This window comes from Ambystoma mexicanum, chromosome 7p (genome assembly GCF_040938575.1).
Source record: "Ambystoma mexicanum isolate Mex_15411 chromosome 7p, UKY_AmexF1_1, whole genome shotgun sequence".
NCBI classification, from domain to species: Eukaryota; Metazoa; Chordata; class Amphibia; order Caudata; family Ambystomatidae; genus Ambystoma; species Ambystoma mexicanum.
In genome coordinates, this window is record NC_090939.1 from 928827398 (window position 1) to 928851517 (window position 24120).

At 49.5% G+C, this 24120-nt stretch overlaps 1 protein-coding gene across 1 annotated transcript in view; it reads left to right on the forward strand.

Annotated features, from left to right (window-relative positions):
• Window positions 1–23903, forward strand: part of LOC138526456 (zinc finger protein 684-like) — a 235324-nt gene extending 211421 nt beyond the window's left edge. The window contains exon 8 of the mRNA XM_069637228.1: window positions 16056–23903. Within this exon, the coding sequence (XP_069493329.1) occupies window positions 16056–16639 (584 nt within the window). The 3' untranslated portion in view covers window positions 16640–23903. The remainder of the gene's footprint in view (window positions 1–16055) is intronic.
• The last annotated feature ends 217 nt before the right edge of the window (window positions 23904–24120 follow it).

Consider the following 24120-nt stretch of genomic DNA (forward strand, 5'->3'; position numbering starts at 1 on the left):
GCTATTGGACTTCAATAACGGATTAGCCCATACTGCAACAATGCCCCCTAGATGCGACAACACAAACGCTGCCTTTGTAGTCAGGTCCGGAAAGGATTAAGGCCTGCATAGGAAATGGAGCCGACACTGATTTACAAAAGTGCGATATGCCTTGGGGTCGCCAGTGAACCTTTCCGGGGGCGCCAAAGGAAACTGAGTGGGCATTACCACCTGTACTGGTCCACGTTGTGGTGCAGCGAAACCCGAGCCAGAGGCAACAGGAACTGGGTTTTCCACCCCCTGAGGGGATGCATGCATAGCATCTTGCAACACATCCATGTGATGGCACAAGGTATCCTGGGCCGTGATCATCTCCGGTCTCAGATCCGCTACTAGCTGAGTTAAGACAGTCAAAGGGTCCGTGCCCTCCATATCTACGGCTTCTGATTCTGTCATAAATCAGATTGTACTGCAATAGTACACCAAGTAAAGGATACAGGGTGTGTAACACGTTAAAGGATACAGGTTGAAAGCTGTTCCTGAATATTGCGGAGTGGTCTGAGGTAGAACAACGTCCAATCAATAATAGACCTTCCAACTGATGTCACTCTCTGGCTGTAAAAACCTGACAACTAGAGTGAGTAATCAGTGGAAAGGGCATGGAAAGAACAACAAATCCCCAGACTGCAAAACAAACAAATGCTACATTAATGACTAAACTAATGCTTATTTTAAGAGTATGGGCTATTCCACAACACACTAACCTGCTAATAATGATAGTCTCAGGTAAGTCTTCATAGGAACTCCACAGGTAATCCAAGTGGAAACAACAACAAGGTTGGGGTAGTTAGTAGAGGAAACTAAAACCGAACGGCATGAGGGCCGCACTAGTGTCGGGTTGGTGCACTCAGGATAGTGTCCAATAAATCCAGTGCACGTATCCAGAAGCAAAGGAAAATACCCAAAGGGTGTTCTGATGTTGGTAATAGCAATTGTTGTTCCAAGTCTTTGATGTACGTGAAGGAATATGAAATGCCCTTGTTATGATGACAAATTATATCAAAAAGTCATAGGCTGGTCAATGCGCATAGAGAAAGTAGCAGGAAAGGATAACTGGGACCTGCTCACAAAATGCCTCTGGGAGCCCAACAGAAGTAACCAACTACGTGAGATAGCGGGGAGACTGCTATGAATGTGAGATAGCGGGGAGACCGCTATGACAAGAAGCCGACAGGTTCAATTGCCGTACTGATGGAGAGTCAGCACGCAGATGGTCGGAAGCTACATCCGTTCCGAGTAGAAAGAAACGGAACTCTGTTCAGAACGGAGTTGAAGTAGCATGTACCGCTGTGGATGAACACTTCGGTCAGAAGCCGGAAAAGGCAAGATAATTCGCTGGAAAATCAGAAAGCGTGAGTAGCTTCGGAACGCCAGGAATTGGAAACATTCAGAAGCAGCGAGCGTAGTAGCACGCAATGCTTTATGCGTGCAATCGAATCACGTGATCACTCGCATGCCACGTGATGTTACAAACACGATTGTAATTGAAATTGCTTCCCAGGCAACGTACCAAACAGTCTCCACCGAGTATAGAACGGTCTGGCTGTTCTATTGGCCGTGTGGGAAGGCAGCGTCACGGTTCTGGGGGAAGTCTGTGTAGAAGGAGGTAAGCGAGGAGTGGCAGGCATGACAGGCAGCCTGACTGGCAGTCAGGCTGCAGGCATGACAGGTGACTGGACACCCGGTTTGGAGCATGCCTGACCCTGGGGGAGGTAGGAGGAGTGAGTGCTTCTTGCTCCTAACCGTATGTTTTGGTAGAAAGGGATTGGTTAGTAGGAGAGGGGAGGGGTCAGATAGGTACGCGAGCGGAGTAGCGTGTTTCTTACCCGCCATGGTGCGGGGGTTCAAGATGAATCTACAGCAGTGGCATGCTTTTCTGAGGGGAAGTTGGCCAGGCCTGAGGCAAGAGCCTTACCTTGCTGTGGAGTGCGGGTAACGCTGTCTTGCACTGAGAGCTGCAGAGAGGGAGCTGGGCCTTCTCTCTGCGTCTTTGCTCCCGGCGCGCCTCCCCTCCATTTAAAGCAGATGGGGAGGGCCTGCGGAGATGTAGCGGCAAATCAGGTCGCTTGGGCTGAATTTGTTTACTGGTTACCACGGTAACAATGGCGGCGGCCATTTTATCCTCTGCAACGGCCTCGTGGGATGACATGAAAGCAGGCTGATTCCTCCAGCATTCCTATTACACTATCATCTTCTGCTTCTTTGCAAACTACCTGCCTTCCACAATGCCTTTGGTTGATTGGGTTGTCCATCTTATCCCGACGCACCATAATTTCTTCCTGGTTGGTGACCAACACCTGGGTCTTCCAACTCTAGCATTTCCATTTGTTTAGAGGGTTTTTCAAAGTCTCTACCTGACGACGGAATTAGAGAACCAAACCTGGGGCAGCAGGGTTGTCTCAATCAGAGTTTAACCTAACCACTCTTTTGATGGTAGCATGGCCTAGCAGTCAGGCTGAAATAAGGATGAAGGAGGCACTGTAGATCAGTAGGGTTGACATTTGCAAAGATAATAAATGAGACACCAGACCGGCAAATACAAAAATAATCTAACTTATTGCACTTTTACACTAAGTCACACTTTATTCAATTAAAGGTAAGTAAAAATAGCTCTATACATATATGTGTCAGTCTGGCAACCAACTATGGTTTGCTCAACACTTTAAAAGTGCGCACAGATATCACACATATACTGTAATTACTAAAGTAGTGAAAAGTTGTTCGAAAATCAAATACATAGGTATACCTTTATAAGGTTGTTCAAAACACAGTGTAGCTAGCTTATGAAGTACATTCCTTGACTAGGAAAAGTCTCACAGTGTCTTTAGGGGGTCCAAATGGCTCTTTTGAGTCACAAGTGAATAGCACTAGGAAAAGCCACCATGATAGGGAATTCAGGACAAAGAAGCGGCGAGTTGAGAGCCAAACGTAGTGGTCAAAATGTAGATGTTGTAGAAAGCAGCTACCGCTCCTACGGTCGGGTCCAAGAAGGCTAAACCCAGAAATGCTGGCTCGGCCACCACCGACCTGCGTCTGTCCCGGATATCACTAAGGTAAGCAAGACTGTGCGCCCAATCGAAACCTCAGTGGGGATTGGGGTGACACCTGGAGCCCCACAAAGTTAGGAACACCGCCAGTGGATCAAGAATTGCCTCAACCTTCATTGTAGTTGTGCTGGTTTGTCGATTTGCAGCATCAGGCCGTTCACTGCCGTTTCTTTTATGGCTCCGCAAGAGACCACGGACTGGGGTGGATACACCATTGATTGGTCATGGATCGGTCCCTTGATATAGCAGGCACCCTCATAGACGACTGGACAGATGCAGGTCTTATATTGACCCTGGACAGGGTCAGCAAGTCCTCAGCAGTTGGACTTTGGGTTACTGGCAGGCTCCTCTTCTGGGAAGGTCAGCACAGCAGGGTTCCAGCGTTGCAGCAGAGCAAAGAGGATGCCCATAAAGATTCCAGCACCCAAGCTGGATAGAAGTCCTTGTAGCGAAGCAGTGCTGGTACCAGATGTTGAAGACGAATTGAAAAGTTGCAAGCTCCTTCGGCCTGGGAATGGTGATGCAGGTTGAGCAGGACAGCAGACTGCTTAAGCACACCAGTCAAAAGGAGGCAGGCGCCATGCAAAGGTCTTACTTGTTGAGCAGAAGCTTGAGGTCCGAAATGTGATGGTGTTGGAGGTGCCAATGCTGGTTCATGCAGCAGTCCTCCGGCGTCCATCAGCCATTTTCCACTTTGGATCTCTTCCAGTTCCAGTGGTCGACTTGTTTCTTAGGTTTAGCTATGCTCCTTACATCCATCCAGACATAGGCTAGGCTTAACCCAGCCCTTCAATAAGGGACTTTGCAACATTCAAACTTGGAGGTGGCTGCCCAATAATCGACTGCCAGCCTTTCAGAATTTTCCCAGCAGGGGCGTTGCTAGGGGGGGGGGTAAGGGGGCTATAGCCCCTGATCATTTGGTTGTAGCCCCTGATTGAATCTCAGGAGCTACAGCCAAAAGACTAGCTAGCCCCCAGTCCCAACAGTTCCAACATCAGTTTAGCCCCGGGTCTTTTCCAGACCTAGTAACTCCCCTGTTTCCCAGCAACAGCCATAGGTCTAGAGTAATGTAGATTTGGGGCAGAAATGGGCCCTCCCCTCTTGTGCCAGCGGATGCACATTGGTCACCCTTCCCAGGCTTTTCAGAGGAAAACCTCCGAAGATGCACAAAGGAAGAAGACCCTGCCCCACCTAGAAAGGCAGAAGAGTGGCTAACAAAGGTCATGCCATTGTGAACAGGACTTAAAACACAACCCCTAGTGTAAGGGTGCAGAAGTAAGGCTAGGACGCAATGGTGGCATATTTTTTGGCAGAAACCTTTATTGATCAAGAAAAGGTTGAACAAAATGCCTCTGTCCAAATTAAGAGGAGTTTCCCTACCTCAAATAAAACGAGTGAAATTGTCTGGATGTTCAAAACTAAAAGGTCTGTCAGTGTCGTGTTTCAAAAGCCTACTTCTGTCCCTAACACTAATAACTTAAATAAACTGTGCGAAGATGATCTCTTCCCAAAGTAAAATGTTCATTGTAGTTCCAGCCAACAGAAAAGTCCCTAGTCTCTTGGGTAATCAAAACTAATTAAATAAACAATGTTCACAAATGTAACACTCCAAGGCTAGGGTTGTGCTTCTTTCCCCTATATTCCTTCTTGTTCTGCTTTCCTTCCTTTTGGGCCCCTGAGCCGTGTATCTTCTTAGGTACATATCAATGGGTAATTTACAAGCAAATGCTTCTCAGATTCTGTCAAGGCTGGACAAATCTTCACCCCACTCCTCCTCACCTGTGTCTTCCCAGGAACTCTCCTGTCTTTCTGCCTTCTTCTTCAGTCTTGACAACTTGGTAGGTCTTTCCTTCCTTTCCTTTTTATGGTGTAGGTAAGGGCGAGCCCCCTCAGCTGCCACCTTGACCAGGAGTAAAACCTGAGTCAGGGGGAAGGCCAAGGACCAAGCCCCTAAATCAGGGAAAAAGCCGTAGCAGAAAAACCCAGGTATTCAAGTCTTGGTACAAGGAGGGCAACCGCTGAGTCTTTCAGTAGAGTAATTCTGAAGGATGACTTCAAGGTGTAACTTTGAAAGGCAGAAGGCGAATACAGCAGGCTCAGTCTTTCCTTTCTGGAGGATATGATGGATACGGTCAATGGGTGCTGACCACAACTCTGCGATTCGGAAGAGGAAGGGTTCTTGAAAGTGAACCGGGTGTAGTCGGGATTTTGCAGTACATCAAACGGAAAAGACTAACAGAAGGAGGCAGCAGCCGGAGCACTGGCACGAGAGTAATCAATAGAGCAGAAGCAAGGTAAATAAGGATAAGCAAGGTAAGTAAGGTTGAGCCGCAAGGAAGGCGGTCCAAGAAAGGAAGACGGGAAAGTGTATCTGCAAGATAGCGGCGAAAGGTAAGATAAATCGTAGATGTAGAATCACAAGGAGGCGGAGTAAGAAGGACTACAGGAAACGGAAAACGCTCGTATTTTAGAGAGCGAAGCAGAGAGAGCTTAAGAGTTCGGATAGAATCCGAATGAGCGAAGGATACTAATAATGCAAAGCGAGGGGAAAAGTAGTTAGGCAAGAGAGACAGAGAGCAAAAAAGGAACGGAGCTAGCACCAAGGAGGATTAAGAGCAGACCAGGATGTGAAAAAAGAAAAGGATCGTATAACACCAAACGTACCTTATAGAAATAAATCTGAGGAGGGTGAGTAGCTAGAACACGGAGAAGACCTAGAGAAGGTAGAAGAAAACAAGGAAGGAAACACAAAAGGCAAATTCACAGGGTAACTCTGAAACTGTCGGCGAGTGAATCAAAGACGATACAACGCGCCAGCGTTAGAGGAAAGGACCTATTTATTGACAGCGGCCATATTGGAAAAGGCATAGACCGTTAAGATAGACTGCTAACGGCTATGTTAAGTGAGTCACCACTGGTTCCAATGTTTCCATGCCTGAAGCATGACAGATTCACAGTTATTTATCCCACCAACTTGGCACACTTACCTGCCAAGCGTAGGATTCCTTCTAATTAGTCCTTTTCACTTTCAGGGTTCTTGACCAACTTATTCTCAAACTCTCATGTGGGTGCAGGTTCCAGACTAGCAGTATTCTGAATCGCTTGGTTTACACTCCTGCCAAGTAACTGTCCTCTCATCGAATGTCTCTTTTTCTCACGAGGACCCAGACCCTCTTATTCTTCATTACTTTATGCTTTTGTCTCTCGTATGGGTGCAGATCCCAGAATCTCAATATAGCGTTGTACCAGCTTGGTTCACTCTCCTGCCAAACATACAATTCCTCTTTCTCTATGTTGGTTGTTCTCTGGCTCCCAAACCCTCTTATACTATGACTTCCATATGGGTGCAGGTCCCAGACTTGCAATCTCTTCTCAGTGTCCCAGACGCTCTCATTACAGGTTCTGTTTTCACCCCTGTGCTTCCCCAGACCTCTAGCATATCTCGGGTAACCCACGTGCCTGTTTGTCTCTTCTGTGTAAGTACGAGTCTTTCCCGAGCAGCTGCAACCATTCTCGAGGCTTCAGTAGTGGTTGGGTAATCGGTGGGGTCTGCAGCGGCTCTGCAGACGTCTGACTCTTCCCAGATATGCGTCCTCTCTCTCAGGTGCTTTGCCAGGTCCTGGGATGCCCAGAGGTTCAACATGGCAGCAGCCTGAGTAGCCCTTCCATCCTGGACCACATTCTGGTACTCCTTCTCCTCTGTTCATGGCTTACCTTTCAGCTCTCATCTGCTCGCCTGATGCACAGCTTCTGCATTTTCTCCTCGGGAGACAGCTATTTCTCCAGCATGGGGTCTGGCATGGATTCACATGCTCATGAATATTCCCCGTCGTCAGGCTGGGAATCCTCGGTAAAGAAAAAACCAGTATCAGTTTCGTTTCTGATCTGTCTTTCGTAGTAGTAACCAATCACTGGTCTCTGCGTCATATTGACCACAGCCAATGACTGCCCTCTACCTAAGCACCGCCTCTGGCAGCCATCTTCAGATTTTTACCGCACGTTCATGTGTTGGGATCCTCGTGCTATTGCTCTCGAGCGTTAGTGCTATTTTTCACGTTTTTTGCTCAAAAACTTCATTTTTTCGGTCAAAAGAGCCTCAAGCTCCACCGACTCTCTATCCGATCAACGGGGACCCGTGTCGGATTCGTCTGCGCCCCTCAAGGGTGAAGATTTCGTCGAGCTACGCTTTGGAGGACTCCAGAAGCTTCTCAGGCCCAGACATGGCCCAGGAGAAGGGAAGCTCGACGCCCGGAAAGCTGTTCAGGGTCTGCCCTGGATGCCAGCTGCAGAATGTCTTTAAGGAGGACGAGCACTCCATTTGTCTCTACTGCTTACATGAGGACAAGACGCACGTGGAGAAGGACTGTGCGTTTTGCGGCAATATGTCGGAGCGGACCATGAAGGACCGCCATCAACGTCTCGCCAACTGGCTGGAAGGGAAGAGCCCGTCAGGCGAGAAGAAGAGGAAGAAATCCGAGCGGTCTTCTAAGACCTTTGAGGACGCCCCGGCGACGGGGGTCCAACACAAGGCCAAGCACCGCGAGTCCGCTGGCACCGGGAGCGCCGAACGGTCGGGCTCTAAGGGCGCCAGGCAGGGCGCACCCTCCCCGGCACCATCAACCAAGAGCCAACGCTCTGGGTCGGGTAAGAGGAAGGGCGAGCACCCGGCAAAGCTCCTTGAGAGGCCCCGGTCGAGCTCGAAGGCCCCATCGGACGGGGAGCGAGGCAGTGTCCCCCCCTCAAGGATAAGGCGGTGAGCGCACCTAAGGTGGTGAAGGCCTTAATCCATCCGGCCAAGCCCTCTATCGATACTGTCGCGGCGACCCTGGCTCAGCCTGTGGAGGCTACACCAGTGCTGGCGACCTCGGGGCTCAGAGTCTCCCTGCCACCTCGGAGGGAGTCCTCTTTTGTGCCCATCGATAGGACCCCCGTGAAATCCCCGGCGGGGAAGAAGAAGGGGGGGCAGGGCGTCGTCGTAGATTCGGCTTCAACCTCGGAGGAAGAGCTGATCGAGGTCTTAAGCCACGGCCTTGGCGTGGAAGAAGACCGGCCCGTCGGGATGGATCCCGAAGCAGGTGACGACGACATCGTCGAGGGTGCCGACGGGGCCCCTGATCGCCCGTCGGATTCCCCTCTGCCAGCGCCGCAGGACAACTCGGCGGCCATTTTGTTGGCTATACAGTCCTTATGCTCAGAGATAAGGACGAGACTACCGTTGCCGACGGAGAAACCTCTCCCGTCGGGGGAGCCTGAACCGGGACCTTCTGGCATTCCCCCGCCCAAGAAAAGAAGGATTCACCCTCCACCTCCTTTTCAGCCGTCGCGCACCATCCAGCCCTCCTCCCCGTCCACCCAAGGGGATGATACGGGGACTGACACGGCAGCGACGGGTACGGACGACGAGGTATACGACGAGGATCTACCGTCGTCACCTCCCACCAGGGCTTCTCCGCCCGACGAGATTGGTTCGTTCCACTCCATGATCGCCAGGGCATCCGAGCTTTTCCAACTCTGCCCTGAGGAGAAGAAAAAGGAAGGATTCCTTTATCAACTGCGCGAGGCCAAGAGGAAGACGGTCCTCGCGGTGCCTCTACTGGACGACATTTGGGATGAGGGCCTCGCCCTCCTCAAGAACCCTTCCACTACGCCAGCTAGAAGAGACAGGTACGAGAAGAAGTACCGGGTCCCGGACGTGGCCCCCCTGTGCCTCCGGGCGCAGCTTACCCCGGACTCCGTCGTCTCCGCGGCGGCCAGGAAGAAAGCGGGGGGGGGTGCGGCCTCCACATCGACTTCCCCACCGGACGGCGAGGGAAAGAAATTGGACACTATGGGACGCAGGGTCATCTCGTCTGCAGCGACGACGATTAAAGCGGCCAACGCCTTGGCTATCGTGGCCCGCTACGACAGGGAGCTATGGTACAAACTGGCTCCCCTGCTGGACTTCCTACCGGACGACAAGAGGGCGGATGCCCTGGAGATCCTACAGGAAGGTGAGGTGGCGTCGGACCACGCCATCACTATTGCGACGGACATCGCCGACACTGGGTTTCGCCAGTTGGGCAACGGCTTGTGCCTTAGGCGGCGTGGATGGCTCAAGGCTACGGACTTCCGTCAAGACGTACAGACCAAAGTCCGATGGGAACAACCTGTTTGGGAAAACAGTGGACGATTCCCTTCAGGCCATTAAAGCGGACACTGAGACGGCCCAGGCCCTTGGGGTTCTGCAGCAACGACGGACGCCCTTTCGGAGCAGCGGAGGCCAGGGCGCCTCCAAAGGTTCCGGCGGCGGTTTCTCCACCTACCATCAAGGGGCCCGCTCGTCGTCTCAGGAAGCCTACAGAGGACGAGGCAAGTCCGGCGGACCCCGCCGTCGTCGCCAAGGAGGTCAAGGCGGCAAAGCCTCATCGAAACAGGATTGAACCGACCGTGGGGTCGGGCCCCCACCGATGCACCCCGGTGGGAGGCCGGCTGGCGAGCTTCGTCAGCGTGTGGGAGTCCATCTCCACCGACCGTTGGGTGCTGGACGCCTTAGCCCGGGGCCACGCGCTCGAGTTTCAAAGAAGGTGCCCGCGCGTCCCCCCCCGTGGCCAGGAAAGAGCTTCACGTCCCTCAGCTTCTCCTGGAGGTAAGGGCGATGCTCAGGAAGGGCGCCATCGAACTCGTCCCAAAGAGGCTTCGGGGCTCCGGAGTTTACTCGAGATACTTCCTCGTGAAGAAGAAGATGGGAGGATGGCGCCCCATCCTAGACCTGCGACGTCTGAACAAATTCATCAAGGCGCAGAAGTTCCGGATGGTCACCCTCCAGCACGTCCTGGGTCAGCTGGAGGAAGGAGACTTCCTGTCGTCGTTGGATTTGGAGGATGCCTACTTCCATATTCCCATCCTAAAGGGGCACCAAAAATTCCTCAGGTTTGTGGTCCAAGGGCGTCACTACCAGTTCAAAGCCCTCCCCTTCGGACTACGGTCGGCACCCAGGGTATTCACCAAGTGCCTTGCACCGGTGGCGGCGCAGCTGCGCCGCGAGGGGATCCACGTCTACCCCTACCTGGACGACTGGCTCATCCGAGCCAAGACGAGGGAGCTCGCCGTGGAGCACACGGCAAGGGCCGTCCAACTTCTCACGGACCTGGGATTCTCCGTGAACTACGCCAAGTCCCACCTGGTACCCACGCAAAACGCACTGTTTCTGGGAGCGAAGCTCGACACAGTGTCCCTTCTGGCCTCCCCTTCGGAGGAAAGGACCAGGTCCATCCTGGGCAAGGTACAGCGGATGTTGGCTTCCGACGCGGCCAAGGTGAGGTCCATCAAGTCCCTCCTCGGAATGATGTCTTCTTGCATCTACCTTATTCCCATGTGCAGGCTCCGGATGCGCCCGTTGCAGGAGTTCCTGGACGCGCGCTGGATCCAAACGACAGGCGGCTTCGAGGAGAGGATCACACTCGACGAGAGTTTCCGCCGAGCGGTCCGGTGGTGGGGCACCCGCGCGCATCTGACGGCGGGCATGGACTTCCAGACACCAGACCACCAGGAGACAGTGACCACGGATGCCTCCCTGGAAGGGTGGGGAGCGCACACCGAAAATCTGCACGCGAGAGGCCTTTGGCTCCCGACGGAGAAGTCCCTCCATATCAACGTCCTGGAGCTCCGTGCAGTGTTCTGGGCCCAGGTCCTTCCTTCCGTCCCTCAAGGGCAAGGTGGTGAGGATCTTCACCGACAACACCACCACCATGTTTTACATCAGGAAACAGGGCGGAACCAGGTCCCCAGCACTGTCCAAGGAGGCGCAGGACCTGTGGCATTGGGCCGTCGCCCAAAGGATGTTTCTGGTGCCGTTTCATCTGGCAGGGATAAAAAACACCATCGCCGACTCACTCAGCAGGGAGCTGCGCTCGTGCCACGAGTGGGAACTACGGCAGGATCTAGTGGATCGCCTCTTCTGACGGTGGGGCACACCCCAGATCGACCTGTTCGCGACGGCGACGAACTCCAAGTGCCGGAGGTTCGCCAGCAGGTTTCCCCAGGCGAGGAGCATGGATGCTTTCTCGTTCCCCTGGGAGGGCCTGTTCCTCTACGCGTTCCCTCCTTTGCCACTGCTAATCCGGCTCGTCAACCAGCTCAAGAGGTCACGGTGCAGGATGATCCTCGTCGCACCTGCGTGGCCGAGGCAGATATGGTTCCCGGACCTTCTGGACTTGTCAACGTCCCCGCCAATCAAGCTGCCGGTGGACGCGGATCTACTCTCCAGGGAAGGAGGCGCCATCCTCCACCACGATCCGAAATCGCTGAACTTGCAGGCCTGGCTCCTGCAGCGCTAGAGTTTGGAGGATACGACATACCGGCCGACTGCAGAGAGGTTCTTACAAAGGCCAGGGCGTCCTCGACTCTTAAATGCTACGGACACAAATGGAAGAGGTTCTCTGTCTGGTGCCACGCACAGAAGATTAACCCTCTACGGATTACGGCTCCCCAGGTACTGCCGTACCTGCTGACGCTGGCCAAAGTTGGACTGGCACACGCGTCCATCAAGATTCATCTTGCTGCGATCTCCCGATACACCAGAACCACGGGGCGGACGTCCTTGTGGTCTCATCGTCTGGTGAAAGAGTTCATGAAGGGACTGTTCAGATCGTTCCCGCCGGTGAAGGCTCCGGCCCCGGCGTGGGAGCTCAACGTGGTGCTGACCAAGCTCATGGGACCTCCGTTCGAGCCTCTGCACTCGGCCCCGTTGAAGTTTCTGTCGTGGAAAACAGCGTTTCTTGTGGCCATCACCTCCGCACGACGGGTGGGAGAGATCCAGGCCCTTTCCTGCAAGGCCCCGTACTTGACTTTTCACGACACGAGGGTAGTGCTCAGGACGCACCCCTCCTTCATGCCCAAGGTACCGTCGGACTTCCATCTCAACGAACCCTTGGTGTTGCCTGTGTTCTTCCCGTCGCCTTCGTCGCCGGCTGAGAGGACTTTGCACACGCTGGATGTGGCTAGAGCGCTGAAGTTCTACGTGGACCGCACAAAGTGTTTTCGGAAGACGTCACAACGCTTTGTGAACTTTGGACCTGTCAATCAGGGGAAGGCTCTCTCGAAGGCTTCCATTTCCAGATGGCTCTCCGGCTGTATCATGTACTGTCACCGGTTGGCAAACCGACCGCTGCCTGGCCGTCTGAGAGCCCATTCCACCAGAGCGATTCCAGCTACCACGGCGTTCCTTTCTGGTGTGCCCCTGCTGGACATATGTAGGGCTGCTACGTGGAGGTCGACGCACACCTTCACGAAGTTCTACTGCGTCGATCGGGATTCCAGGGAGGAGTCCAGGGTCGGCCAAGCAGTGCTGCGCATCCTGTTCGCCTGAGGTGAGCCTGGTGAGGAGGTAAGATGCTTAATGTTGAGTTTGATGGATGCTTAATGTTGAGCCTTTGCCACCTCCCGTGGTTGTGCATGTGTGTACTGCTATGTATTCTTTATTCATGAGCATGTGAATCCATGCCAGACCCCATGCTGGAGAAGGAACAAGTTACTTACCTGTAACTGTTGTTCTCCAGCATGGGTCTGGCATGGATTCACATGCGAACCCTCCCGCCTACCCCTCTGCGGCTCTTCACTTGGTCATACTGCCACTTCACGTGCTACCAAATCTGAAGATGGCTGCCAGAGGCGGTGCTTAGGTAGAGGGCAGTCATTGGCTGTGGTCAGTATGACGCAGAGACCAGTGATTGGTTACTACTACGAAAGACAGATCAGAAACGAAACTGATACTGGTTTTTTCTTTACCGAGGACTCCCAGCCTGACGACGGGGAATATTCATGACATGTGAATCCATGCCAGACCCATGCTGGAGAATAACAGTTACAGGTAAGTAACTTGTTCCTTCTTAGCATCTCTGCTGAGCTGCCTTTAAACTTCTGTGCTGGATTGTTGTATTGTTGTATTGCTTTGGGCCAATCACATACTGAAGGTGTCTCACCCGCTAGTCCCCGGGGATCCGTCATCCAGGTGTCCAGGACACGGCCATTGCTTTTGAATCCAATTCCTGGGGCTGGACCAGTGCGGGAGGATCACCTGGATGAGGGGTCTTCTGGGAGTGGAAGTGGGTCATCGAATGGCGGGATGCAGTATCCCCTTGCCTGTAACACCTTTTCCCCATCATACCAGGTAGGATACTGAAACCCCCACCCCCTTTCCCGACATGAACACTTTCTCACGGACAGCTCACTGTGAGCAAAAACGGACTTACACCAGAGCCGTATACCTGACATGTCGCAATACAATGGTCAGGGAATGTCAGGCAATTACTGATCATTACACACCCCAGACTTCCATCACACTTCCCCACACGGATAAAAGGTGGAGCACGAAAGCACGCTCTGAGCAAGGCAAAACACACAAGGAAGCAGTAGTTCCAAAATGGCAGCTTAATACGAGGAGAGAGACAGCGAGAGCGGAGTGGGTTGCAAGAAGGGAAGTGCCCTTGACCTTTTCAGACTGTTACTTTCGGGAGCCTTGGAAAATAAGAAGCCTAAGACCTGGAATTAAAGCTGAAGAAACCTGCATTGTGTGTCGGAGGTAGACTGGGCTCTCCTGTGTCTATACCCAAGGTGGGGAGGAGCGTTTGCCGCTATGGTACTGGCCTTGGTTCCTACAACAAAGCAGCGACAGTAAAGTCAACACAGCCGGTGAGTCTGGGAGATTGATACCAGACCGGCCTGTGTTAGTACCAAGGTTGCAAGCAGCAAAATTGTAAGGAGAAATCTAAAGAGAACAGTGTGTGAATCGTATGTGACGAGTGACACAGATATAATTGAATAATAGAGAAGTGACTGCATTTTTGAAGCCAAGAAAGATACCGTAAATAGAGTGGTCCAGTGCAATGTGGGTGCTCATTCGAAGGTGTCTGTTAGGTATCCAACTGTTTGGCAAATGTGAAAAAGGAACTGTGAGATCGACGTGGTCCTGCAATGGGTCAAGCTAAACCCTGTGCACATATGAAAGTCTTCAAAAGTTGATACAAACTGAAATTGGTCCGAGACCGGCTGAGGGAGACTAATTGTATAAAGAAGGATCTGAGCCTGGCTGAGGGGGTTTCCGGGGTGAACCGTGAGTCACCCGAGAAAGAATATTCTCTGAACATTGAAAAGGGGGATATGAGGGGGATCCAAAGTAACAATCATTGTATAAATTGGATCTGAGCATGGTTGAGGCGGATCCAAGGTGAAGCGTGAATCATCCGAATTGAGTCCTTGTGAGAGGAAAATAACTTTTGGGGTTTTTTTGTACATCAGGCCATCTGAATCAAGAGACTTTGATAAGCGAAGAGATTTGGGCACAGAAGGCCCTGATGCTGGTAATTGAATGGTGTCCTCATGCTGAGGAAGCCAAAGAGTGTGCTACACTTGAGTGAACTGCCTTGTCCCGTGATGCCAACGACCTGAACATCCTGACATATCATTTTGAACACTTCTTTCTTTTCATGACATTGTTCCCTACACTATGTGTATTTAGAGGTAAGGACCCGCAATAGTTTCTTTTTAGTATAGGCCCTTTTATTTTGGCAATACACCAATAGGTCTGAGTTATTATTATCTGATGGTTGTAGCTTGCTCCCATCTATAGATTTAGGATTAGATAGGTGTTTATCATACCCTTTTTGAAGTTCAGTAAACACCCTTAAACTGTGGTCACTTGTGCCTTCCTTACAACTTGTATTAGAACCATATGTAACATACTTTGTGTTCTCTGGTGTTTTAGTCCTGTCAAGTATATTCAGTTGACCGACTTGACAACATAACACATTGGCTCTGTCTAGAGAGGCGGAAGGAGGATTTGGCTTTGGAGAAGCGGGCGGGTTTATTGAAGAAGAAGCATACCGCGTTCTCGGAGAATGGTCGTCCCCAATCCCATATGGGGTTTCCTTCCCCTTGTGATCCTCCCTTGGTGCACCACGCCCAGGGGGACTATTGCACTGTGACGCACCACCCTGACCCCATGGGAAAGGTCTCCCCCCTAAGGTTGAAGGGACGCTGTCCTCCGATTCGTCACAGAAGCCAGTTTGAGTATATCGTCCTCCTAATTGCATTATGACAGCTGAAAAGGCAGTACACATTGTTGCATATGAAATAAATGTCAAAAGGTATCGACCACCACCAGCCTCTTCAGGAGAAGCATGGAAAGTGTTACGTCTGACAGAATAAAGGGGACATTAAGTCTCACCACATCACTCCAATCTATCATGAAGGGGGATGGCATCTCCTGCACTGGTAGGCATGTGGGCTACACAGTGCACCCAAAACAACATAGCAAAGGGGCCCTGAATCAGGACATTGAACTCCATTTTAGGGTGCTTTCTCTAGTATTGCCTTGCTTTCCCTTTCTGTATTCACATTTACATTAATTCTGCCTCCTGTTACTCCCCCACCTGCAACTCCGTGCTCTATATATGTGAATCCTCCGAGACTTTTTTGCCACTCCTTAGGCCTGATCACCTTAGTACTTGACAACAGGGTAGCCAACATCTGAGTGGGGTGCTGCTTCCCTAGTTTTAGAGCAGTGGCATTGAAATGATATTAACATTGTTAGAAATTGGTTTCCTGGGGGTGCTCGGTCTCCAATCACACACACAGCTAGCTACCCTGCTTCACTATACATTACTGTGTATTCTGTCTCCCTTTCCTGTACCATGGACATGGTTGCTCACCTCAGATCTCTCAAAACTCCACTTAATCTCCCAGCTAAGTAGAATTCCTGCTCCCCATCCCCACCCATGCTGTCACAGTGATTGCCAAATGCAATTCTCTGGAACCTTTTGGCATGCATCTTACTCCCCAAGCCAAGCTTCTCGACCCACCAAAGATCTCTGTGGACATGATGATTGAACTCAGGTCCCCTGCAGAGCTTCTTATAGCACTCTGCAGCGACCAAAAATACCTGTTCTGTACATTTATTAAACTTAATTTCATGTTATTTTCTTTTTATTCCAGTGGATGTTCAAGAATGCAGTATCCAGATAAGAAAAGCCAATCAGTCAACAGCCTGCAAAGATTTTCTTGACAAAGCTAGAGTGGGGGTTCTCAAGCACCATGAAAAGGGGACACACTCGGAAAATAATTTGTGGACAGGAAGTGATCAGCAACGAGAAGAAGACAACAATACTCAGTGGGATGAAGCTTACATGCTCCCAGAACATTCAAAATGCCTACCAGGAAGCTCAAACCTTCTGAGATATGATAAAAGAAATAATTTTGAGAGGAGTCAGTTGCATATAAATGTTCTTGCACGTAAGCCACAAGCACAGACCACTGAAAGGCCATATGCATGTGCTGAATGTGAGAAGTGTTTCAAAACAAAGCAGAAACTTTCTAGACACCATCTAACCCATTCAAGAGATGGCGAGCGGCCATATCATTGCATGGAATGCAGAAAGAGTTTTCTTCTAAGTCACCATCTTATCCAACACCAAAGAACTCATACAGGAGAGAGGCCCTATCAATGTACAGAGTGTAATAAATGGTTCACTTTAAAGGGCAATCTCAATAAGCATCAGAAAATACATATGGTATCATGAGAAACACCCACATTGAAAAATTATTCTGCAAAGAGTTTAATTTAGTAAGTGGTTATGTTGGACAAAATATATTTTTTTACTTTTGAAGAACAAAAAACATCTGTTCCTTTTTACTTTCTTGATTAAAGCACTTGGCACAGAGCATTACAAAATGTGTTTGCAGGGTAAAACATACAAACCAATATCGAACATATAGGTATAAAGCTTCACAGGTAATGATTCAGAGGGAACTCCAGAGAACATGTAGAGTAGAAGCAGACATACGTGAGGTGGGAACTACAGTGACACATGCAATGATAACCCAGCAAGAGGACTCGGTGGTTGCAGTCAATTTGGCGGAGTACCGTCACTTGCGTGCATCAGATACGCCTTAAAGGGTATTCAAATGTCTTTTGGGTGGCTCACCACTGCCTGCATGGTAATCCAGTCTTCCTCTGTGTCACTGGCCCAAGCAAAAGCCTTCAGCCATTGGCTAGCCGATGGTATGGTGGGCTTTGACCAATGTAATAACAGACCGCATAGCGAGCAACAAACATAGATTCACGAACGTTCGCTCCTTCACCCTCTGGTCCTCAACAACATGACATAAACATTGCATGGGGGTAGCATCCAACTTGACATCCGTAATTTCAGTGAGAATGGTCTACACAACCCTCCAGTAATCGTCTAGTTTGGGGCAGCTCCACACCATGTGAAAGTATCCGCCCACCCCCCACCCCTCTGCACTTGGGACAACAACCCATATCACCTGGGAAAAATCTTCAGCCTCACTGGTGTTTAATGGAATCTGTGTAGGACTTTGAATTGTATCAGGTGAAATCGGGAGTTAAAGGAGACCTCTCGGTCTGCGAGCACATGTCCCTCCAGGTGTCATCCGTAATCTCAACATTCATATCTATTGCCCACTTAGATTGTAATGTTCCCAGGGGCATCAATATTCAGCCTTGTATCAGCTTGTACAGTGAAGAAACCGTGCCCCAGGATCCATAGTCCCCTGTAATACACCCAAGTAAGGTGTCCTTCGCAGGCTCCACCGGGAAACTTTCCCATCGGCCCCGGATATCCTTGCGAACACCAATATATTGCAGCCAATGGGAGGATCTATACAGTGTGAGTGCACGGAGGTCAGCAGCTGAGATACAATTCCCACTCAGAAACATGTCCCCCAACATTTGAAACCCATTCTGAATCCAACACCGCTCATTGACTTTATCCACTCTGGGAAATGTTGAGTCACAGGTCCACAACGGAAAGTCGCTGTGGTAGGAATGTGCGTCTCCCACCAGCTTCCATATTTTGCACCAGGCCAGTGAAGTGACGCTCACTGGGTCAAAGGGGCAAGGATCAAACAACCCTGGGGGCACTACCAAAGACCTAATGTCTCGCCCGCTCGCTGAACGCCTTTCGAGCCTAACATGTGGTATCACAGCATCCCATGCGAACTAGAAAGCTGCATATTGTGCTTGCGCTGCCAACCAGTACACTTGAAAATCGGGCGCAGCAAACACTCTGTGCGCATAAGGTATGACCAGAGTATCCCATTTGAGGTGCACTGTGCCCGAGTTGACAGTAGCTGCTAGCTCTTTAAAAAATGTTTTGACTGGCTACAGGGGTATGTTTTGAAAAAAGTAAAGGATCTTGGGGAGGATTGTAATTTTAGGTAGGGTGACGTTACCCTCAATGTTCAATGGCAGACGTGCCGAGGTCCGACGTTTAGGAGAAAGTCACACTAGGTATTTGGCATAGTTATAAACGTATAGTGCATTTCAGTGTCTAGCTACCGTGACCCCCAAATACTGCACCGCAGTCTGTGCCAATGTAAAACCAAGCAGATCTCGGGGCTTAGCCGTGGCCTCAGTGAGAGGGAAAAGCTCAAATTTACTACAGATCTCTTGAAGTCCAGAAAGTTCTCCAAAGGCGACAACATCATGCATGGTGGGGTGCAAACGGGTCTGGGGATCCCTCACATATACAATGGCATCATCTGTGTATGAAGATATAATTTTGCCAGCTATCCGAATGTCCCTATGCCTGTGTCTATGCCTAATAAGGTCCTGCCAGGGATTCAATGGCTATTGCAAATAAGAGAGGTGACGGGGTACACCTGACAAGTACCCCTAGATATATGAATTGTGACCATTAGTGCTAACCCTTAGCAACTGGTGAAGAATAGAGCAATCGCACATACAAGACAAAACCATGGCCAAAGTCAAATTTTTCCAGTACAGGTAAATAAAACACCATGCCACTGAGTCCAAGACTATTTGTATATCAAGCATGGCTGTCACATCTTCAACACTCGGGTCAATCTGGGCCAGAATTATAAAGACGGCATAGGTTGAGTGCCGTAGAACGGCCTGTTATAAAACCTGACTGGTCCGGATGTATAATATGCGGCATATAAGGTGATAGTCGGGTGGCTACATTTTTTGCAAAGATCTTGACGTTGGAGTTTATTAACACTTTAATTACTGCCTCTCTCATAGTATTGGGTAGTATGAGAGTCAAGAGCTTCCACCCAGACACCATGAAGATAAGGCACCAGGGCTGACTTGAAGTGTTTATAAAATGTGTCCGTAAGGCAGTCCGGGCCCAGAGCCTTCCCAGCAGGTAGGGTGTTAATAGATAGAGCAATCTCCTCCCGAGAGATGGGAAGATCCAACTGAGCACTAACCTCAGCCAACAAGCATGTAAGGGGGAGCCCTTCTAGAAACCTATCAATGTCATCAGAGCGTGTGTCCTTATTGGAGTACAACAGTGAATAAAATGCTGCAAGCACGTCGTTAACTTCTGATAGTGTATGCATCAGTATCATTCCTGACCATCAGGATACAACAACCTCTGCTTGCCTAACCAAGCGAGTGAGCGCCCTCTCCATATCGTCTTGCTGCCACCGGAGCACTAAGAAACTTCAGCTCTCTTGTGTCAAAAGTTGTCCAGTGCTTCCCTAACTTGCGATAGTGTAGCACGAGAGGGGTAGGGGTATCCGATTGCCGCCTTTCCAAAGAACTGAGGTTTTCTTCACTGTTATGGGTGTCTTTCTGGATGGACTTTAGGACCCCGCACTCCATGGCCATCACTATACTCTGGATATAAGCCTTAAAAGCCTCCCATAACGTGCCCGTCTAGGAGACCGACCCCACATTTGTCTCAAAGTAAAGAGTTACATGCTTGGTGGGGTTGTTCTTAAAGGCCACATCCATCAGCGCTTGAGATTTAAATTGCCAGTTAGCGTGAACCTCAAAGAGCCCATCCAGGCGAATGGAGACCAGAACGGGAGAGATCAGAGTATGTCCTAGGCAGTATACTCGTGACAACCCCACCTAGCAGCACATCAGAGATGAGTCAGTGGTCTATACAGGAAAATGAGCTGTGCACCGTAGAGTATTATGAGTAAATGCTATCTTCAGGATTGAGACCCCACCAAACACAAATCCACCATTCTCGTTCGTATTTCGAACGCAGCCTTAGACAGCATCCATCGAGACTGGCTAGACCTATCCTTGTGCACATCATCTAAGATAGTGTTAAACTCTCCCCCCCCCCACAATATGGGCACCAAAGGATAGAGAGATGGCATATCAGCGAGCTCAACATAAAACGCCGGCTCATCCACATTGGGGCCATACACAGTTTGCAATAGCACTTACCGTACTGCCAACACTCGATAAACCAAAATGTATCACCCCAATGGATCGGTGTGAACCCGCTTACCTGCAAAAGGCCGTGAATTATGGAGAAATATCATTACTCCCTGAATATGTGTTATAAAACTGGTTCTTGCCCTAACACCTAGAAACACCCTTTTTAGCCTGCAGACAACGCATGGGTCTCCTGTAAGAATAATAATTTAACTTTGTGGCATTCCACATAAAGCAGGAGCTTCTGACGCTTAAATGGGTTCCCAAGTCCCTGCATATTCCAGCTCCTAAATGTTAGTTCACCCACCATCCCCAGTATAAGCATTATCACAATGCCATAACTCGTCCGCAGGGGGGCACATCGCAGGTCATTACATTTTCATCGGCTGTATTGCAGCAGAATGGCCCTGCTTTCACCAAGTGCCATTTGTAACCACATTGTAAGTCCCCCACACCTACCCTCATCCTCCCCCCAATCAGAAAGTTAGCACCCCCAAAACAAACAACCAACCAAACTTTTCAATATTGCATGGGGGAGTTGGCACACAGTCATTGACCTAGGCCTAGCAGCAGTGATTGAAAAACACGGTAGCAAACACACGTTTATCCTGCTTCTTACAACAACAACAAGGAAAGGGGTATAGCAACCCCAGCATTCTCAGAGTGTGGCCACATTTCGAGTAGTGGCTTCCAGGAGCCAGTGATGTACAATTCACAGAACTTAGAGGTGCAAGTGGCTGAACAAAGTCATGGCCAGGACCAAGGATAGTGGAGGCGGCTTCATGTCACGGTAGAGTGTTGATCCACAAACTTCATGGCCTCTCAAGGGATTGTGAAAAAGTATGTTTTGCAGCTACATTCTATACAGAGCTTAGCAGGATATAGCATTGCGTATTTCATGCTCAATTCCCTGAGTCTTTTATTCACTGCCAAGAAAGTCTTCCTCTCCTGCTGCACTGCCACAGAAATGTCTGTGTATATATGTATCCTGCTGGAGCCTAAGAGCAACTCTCCTTTTTCTCGAGCGGCTCAGAGGATTGCATCTCTGTCGTGATAGTTGAACAGGCGGCACTCCAGGTTTAAGCTTGGGCGCTAATGATCGGTGAGCGTGGTTCACCATGAACTGCGGCAACAGATTAGACTTGTCTGGGATTGAAAGGATGGTATGTTCTACAAAATCCTCCCTATTGCCATCAAGATTATTCTCCAGGACCCCAATTATCAGAATATTTTTGCGTCTTCACCTGGACTCCAATTCATAATTTTTCTTGGTAACACCCTGGACCTTCGTAGTCAGGGAAGCTACATCGGTCTTCAACCAAATGACATCATTTTCCACCATCCCCACTCTGTTTTCCACCTCTGCAAGCCGCAAATCTGTTTTTTAGTTTCTCTTTGATGGATCGGATCGTCATGGTAATATCATCCAGTTTACTGTGAACGGCGGTTAAACCCTCCTGCATATAGGCCATCATACGTTGCACCTCAGTAGGCTCACTTGGGTCCGAGAATCACTTGCAGGCACAGCATCACTCGGCAGCAGCCAAAGCTTTCGGAGTAGCTTTGGTAAACATATTAATTGAGCGCTGATTTTTTCCAACCCCACTGCCCCCCTAGGTTATTTCAGCCTCTGATGTACTCTGGTGGTCACTGCAACAGAAGAGTTCCACCCTCTAGTAGCTGCAATACCAGGAAGCAGTGAGCAGCAAGGTACAGATGAGTGGCGCCTTCTTCAATGATCAGCAGGCAGGGATAGGGTCCAAGTGGTGGTGGAGGCTGGGGCCTCCCTCCAACATGTAATGCAACAGTGCCAGGGAACACTTGGCACCAGGAGCCAGAGCCTCTTCTACCCCGTAGCAGCCCCAGAGCAAGCACATTTTAGACAGACGCAGCTCTCTGTGATGGCTGGTGTAAAAATTAATATGGGCGCCTCACTCCCTATTAGGGCTCCGCTCTGGGACCATAGGGCAACCAGGTAGGCCTAGCAGAGACCAGCAAGGCAGCGGAAACCCAGTAACCTGAATTCATAAGGTGCATAACTGAAGCAGGGTACTGCTTGCAGTATATACGCACCATGCTTCTCATAGGGCAAATAGAGATGCCTTTTTCTTGAAGTTACATCCCATTCTTTTCATTCTATCCTACACCCCGGTGCAGATACCGGGAGTATTGCAGTGCTCCGTTAAAGCGCAGTAGAGGAGCGGGTTCATTCTCCCAGCGCATGCAACTCCCAGCCTGCGCCGGCCCCCAGTCCGCCAGCAGATGTAGTCCTCTCTTCCCCGGCTACACAGTGTCATGCAGGGAGGCCCTTACCCCTCCAGTGTAGGTAGCGGGAGGACTTAGCGAGTCTCTGGTCGCTCTCGTGAAGCAGTGGGAGGCAGCAGGGGCCCGCACGCAAGCCGGCGCCCCAGCCCAGACACGCACCCCAAGGGCTGGGAGAGCCTTATCACAGCTGCAATTCCATTGTGGCCCCCATCTTTGTCACAGACCCCGCAACCGTCTCCACAAGCCCCACATGAGCCAGAAATGATAGTTAGGTGAGTGCAGGGGCCGTAAATCGCCTCACAGTTCCGCGGGTTACACAATCTGAAGGTGCCCACTCCTCCGATGTTAGACAGGAGCACGAATGCTGCCGCTGCAGGCACCAGGTCACAGGAGCTCAAGAGCTACGAAGCCATCTTCCCTCATGCGCAACAGCACCACCAAAACATCTGTTTTCTAATTAATAATATTAATTAATTAATACAATAATTCAATGAATGTATACAAAGCAAACATGAAACCAAACTTTGAACTGCTAGTTAGAAGAGAAAGGTTACTGATCAATTCTTGCACATAAAAAGGAAATCGTAAGAAAAAAAGGCTAGAAATAATCTTGAGACAATAATAACACTATATCATCCTGATAGGACATGCCTGATGATCAGATGGGAGTACTTTGAGAATGTTGAAAAGTTTGGCAAAGCTATTACAGTGTTTGTAATTCTGGAAGCATAAAAACGTTTTTTCCTGAAAGTATAATTTTTGTTGAATGATCTAGCATGGACAAGACAACAAAATTGGTCTTAATTATATTGAAAAATGTCTGTTTCAACAAGTCATCAAGATTTTTTTGTTATTTCCCTTAAATAATTGGCAACTTTAGAAGTGAGGCACCCTAGTGAAAAACTGATTGGTCTTGCACAATGCTGTCGTTTGTGTAAAAATATGAATTGTATTGAAACATTAAACATCTATATGTAGATTGTCGCTTATTAATCATTAGGAAAAGAGTGTTCAGTTACTAATATGAACCACTTAGAAACAATTGAATCTTGGTGCTAGGCTCATGAAATGGACACAAGACTGATTATCTCCATTGCTCGATTTTACATGATCTGGACTACTTTTTGGGAAAAGGTTTCCTTGATGATTAAGTAATCCGATGAGAAATGTGTATATATACATCTGTATAGTAATTTTCTTATTTGAAAACATATTTATGGAGTTATTTATATATTTTGTATATTTCCTTTTTCTACATGTTCTTGATATTTGTGTTGTTCATGGAAAATTAGGTGAGGTTTGCTTTTAAACTGAATACATAAATAAATGTATTGGGGTATGCTCCATTTATCTCTTAATTTGTGGCCTTCTCTTTTGATGTGGTGAAGCTTCAGAGAACTTTTGGTATGGGGGACTCTGGAGGATTTAGTTCTCCTGAATTTTAGGGCATTAAGAGAGTCAAAGGCAGAGGTTAAACAGTAGGCAAAGGAAAAAAGAGGATGAGGGGAGTACGCCTCTTCGTTAAAGTCAGTGAGGAGAGCTAAGAAAAGAAAAGTCATTCAATGTTGGAAAAAA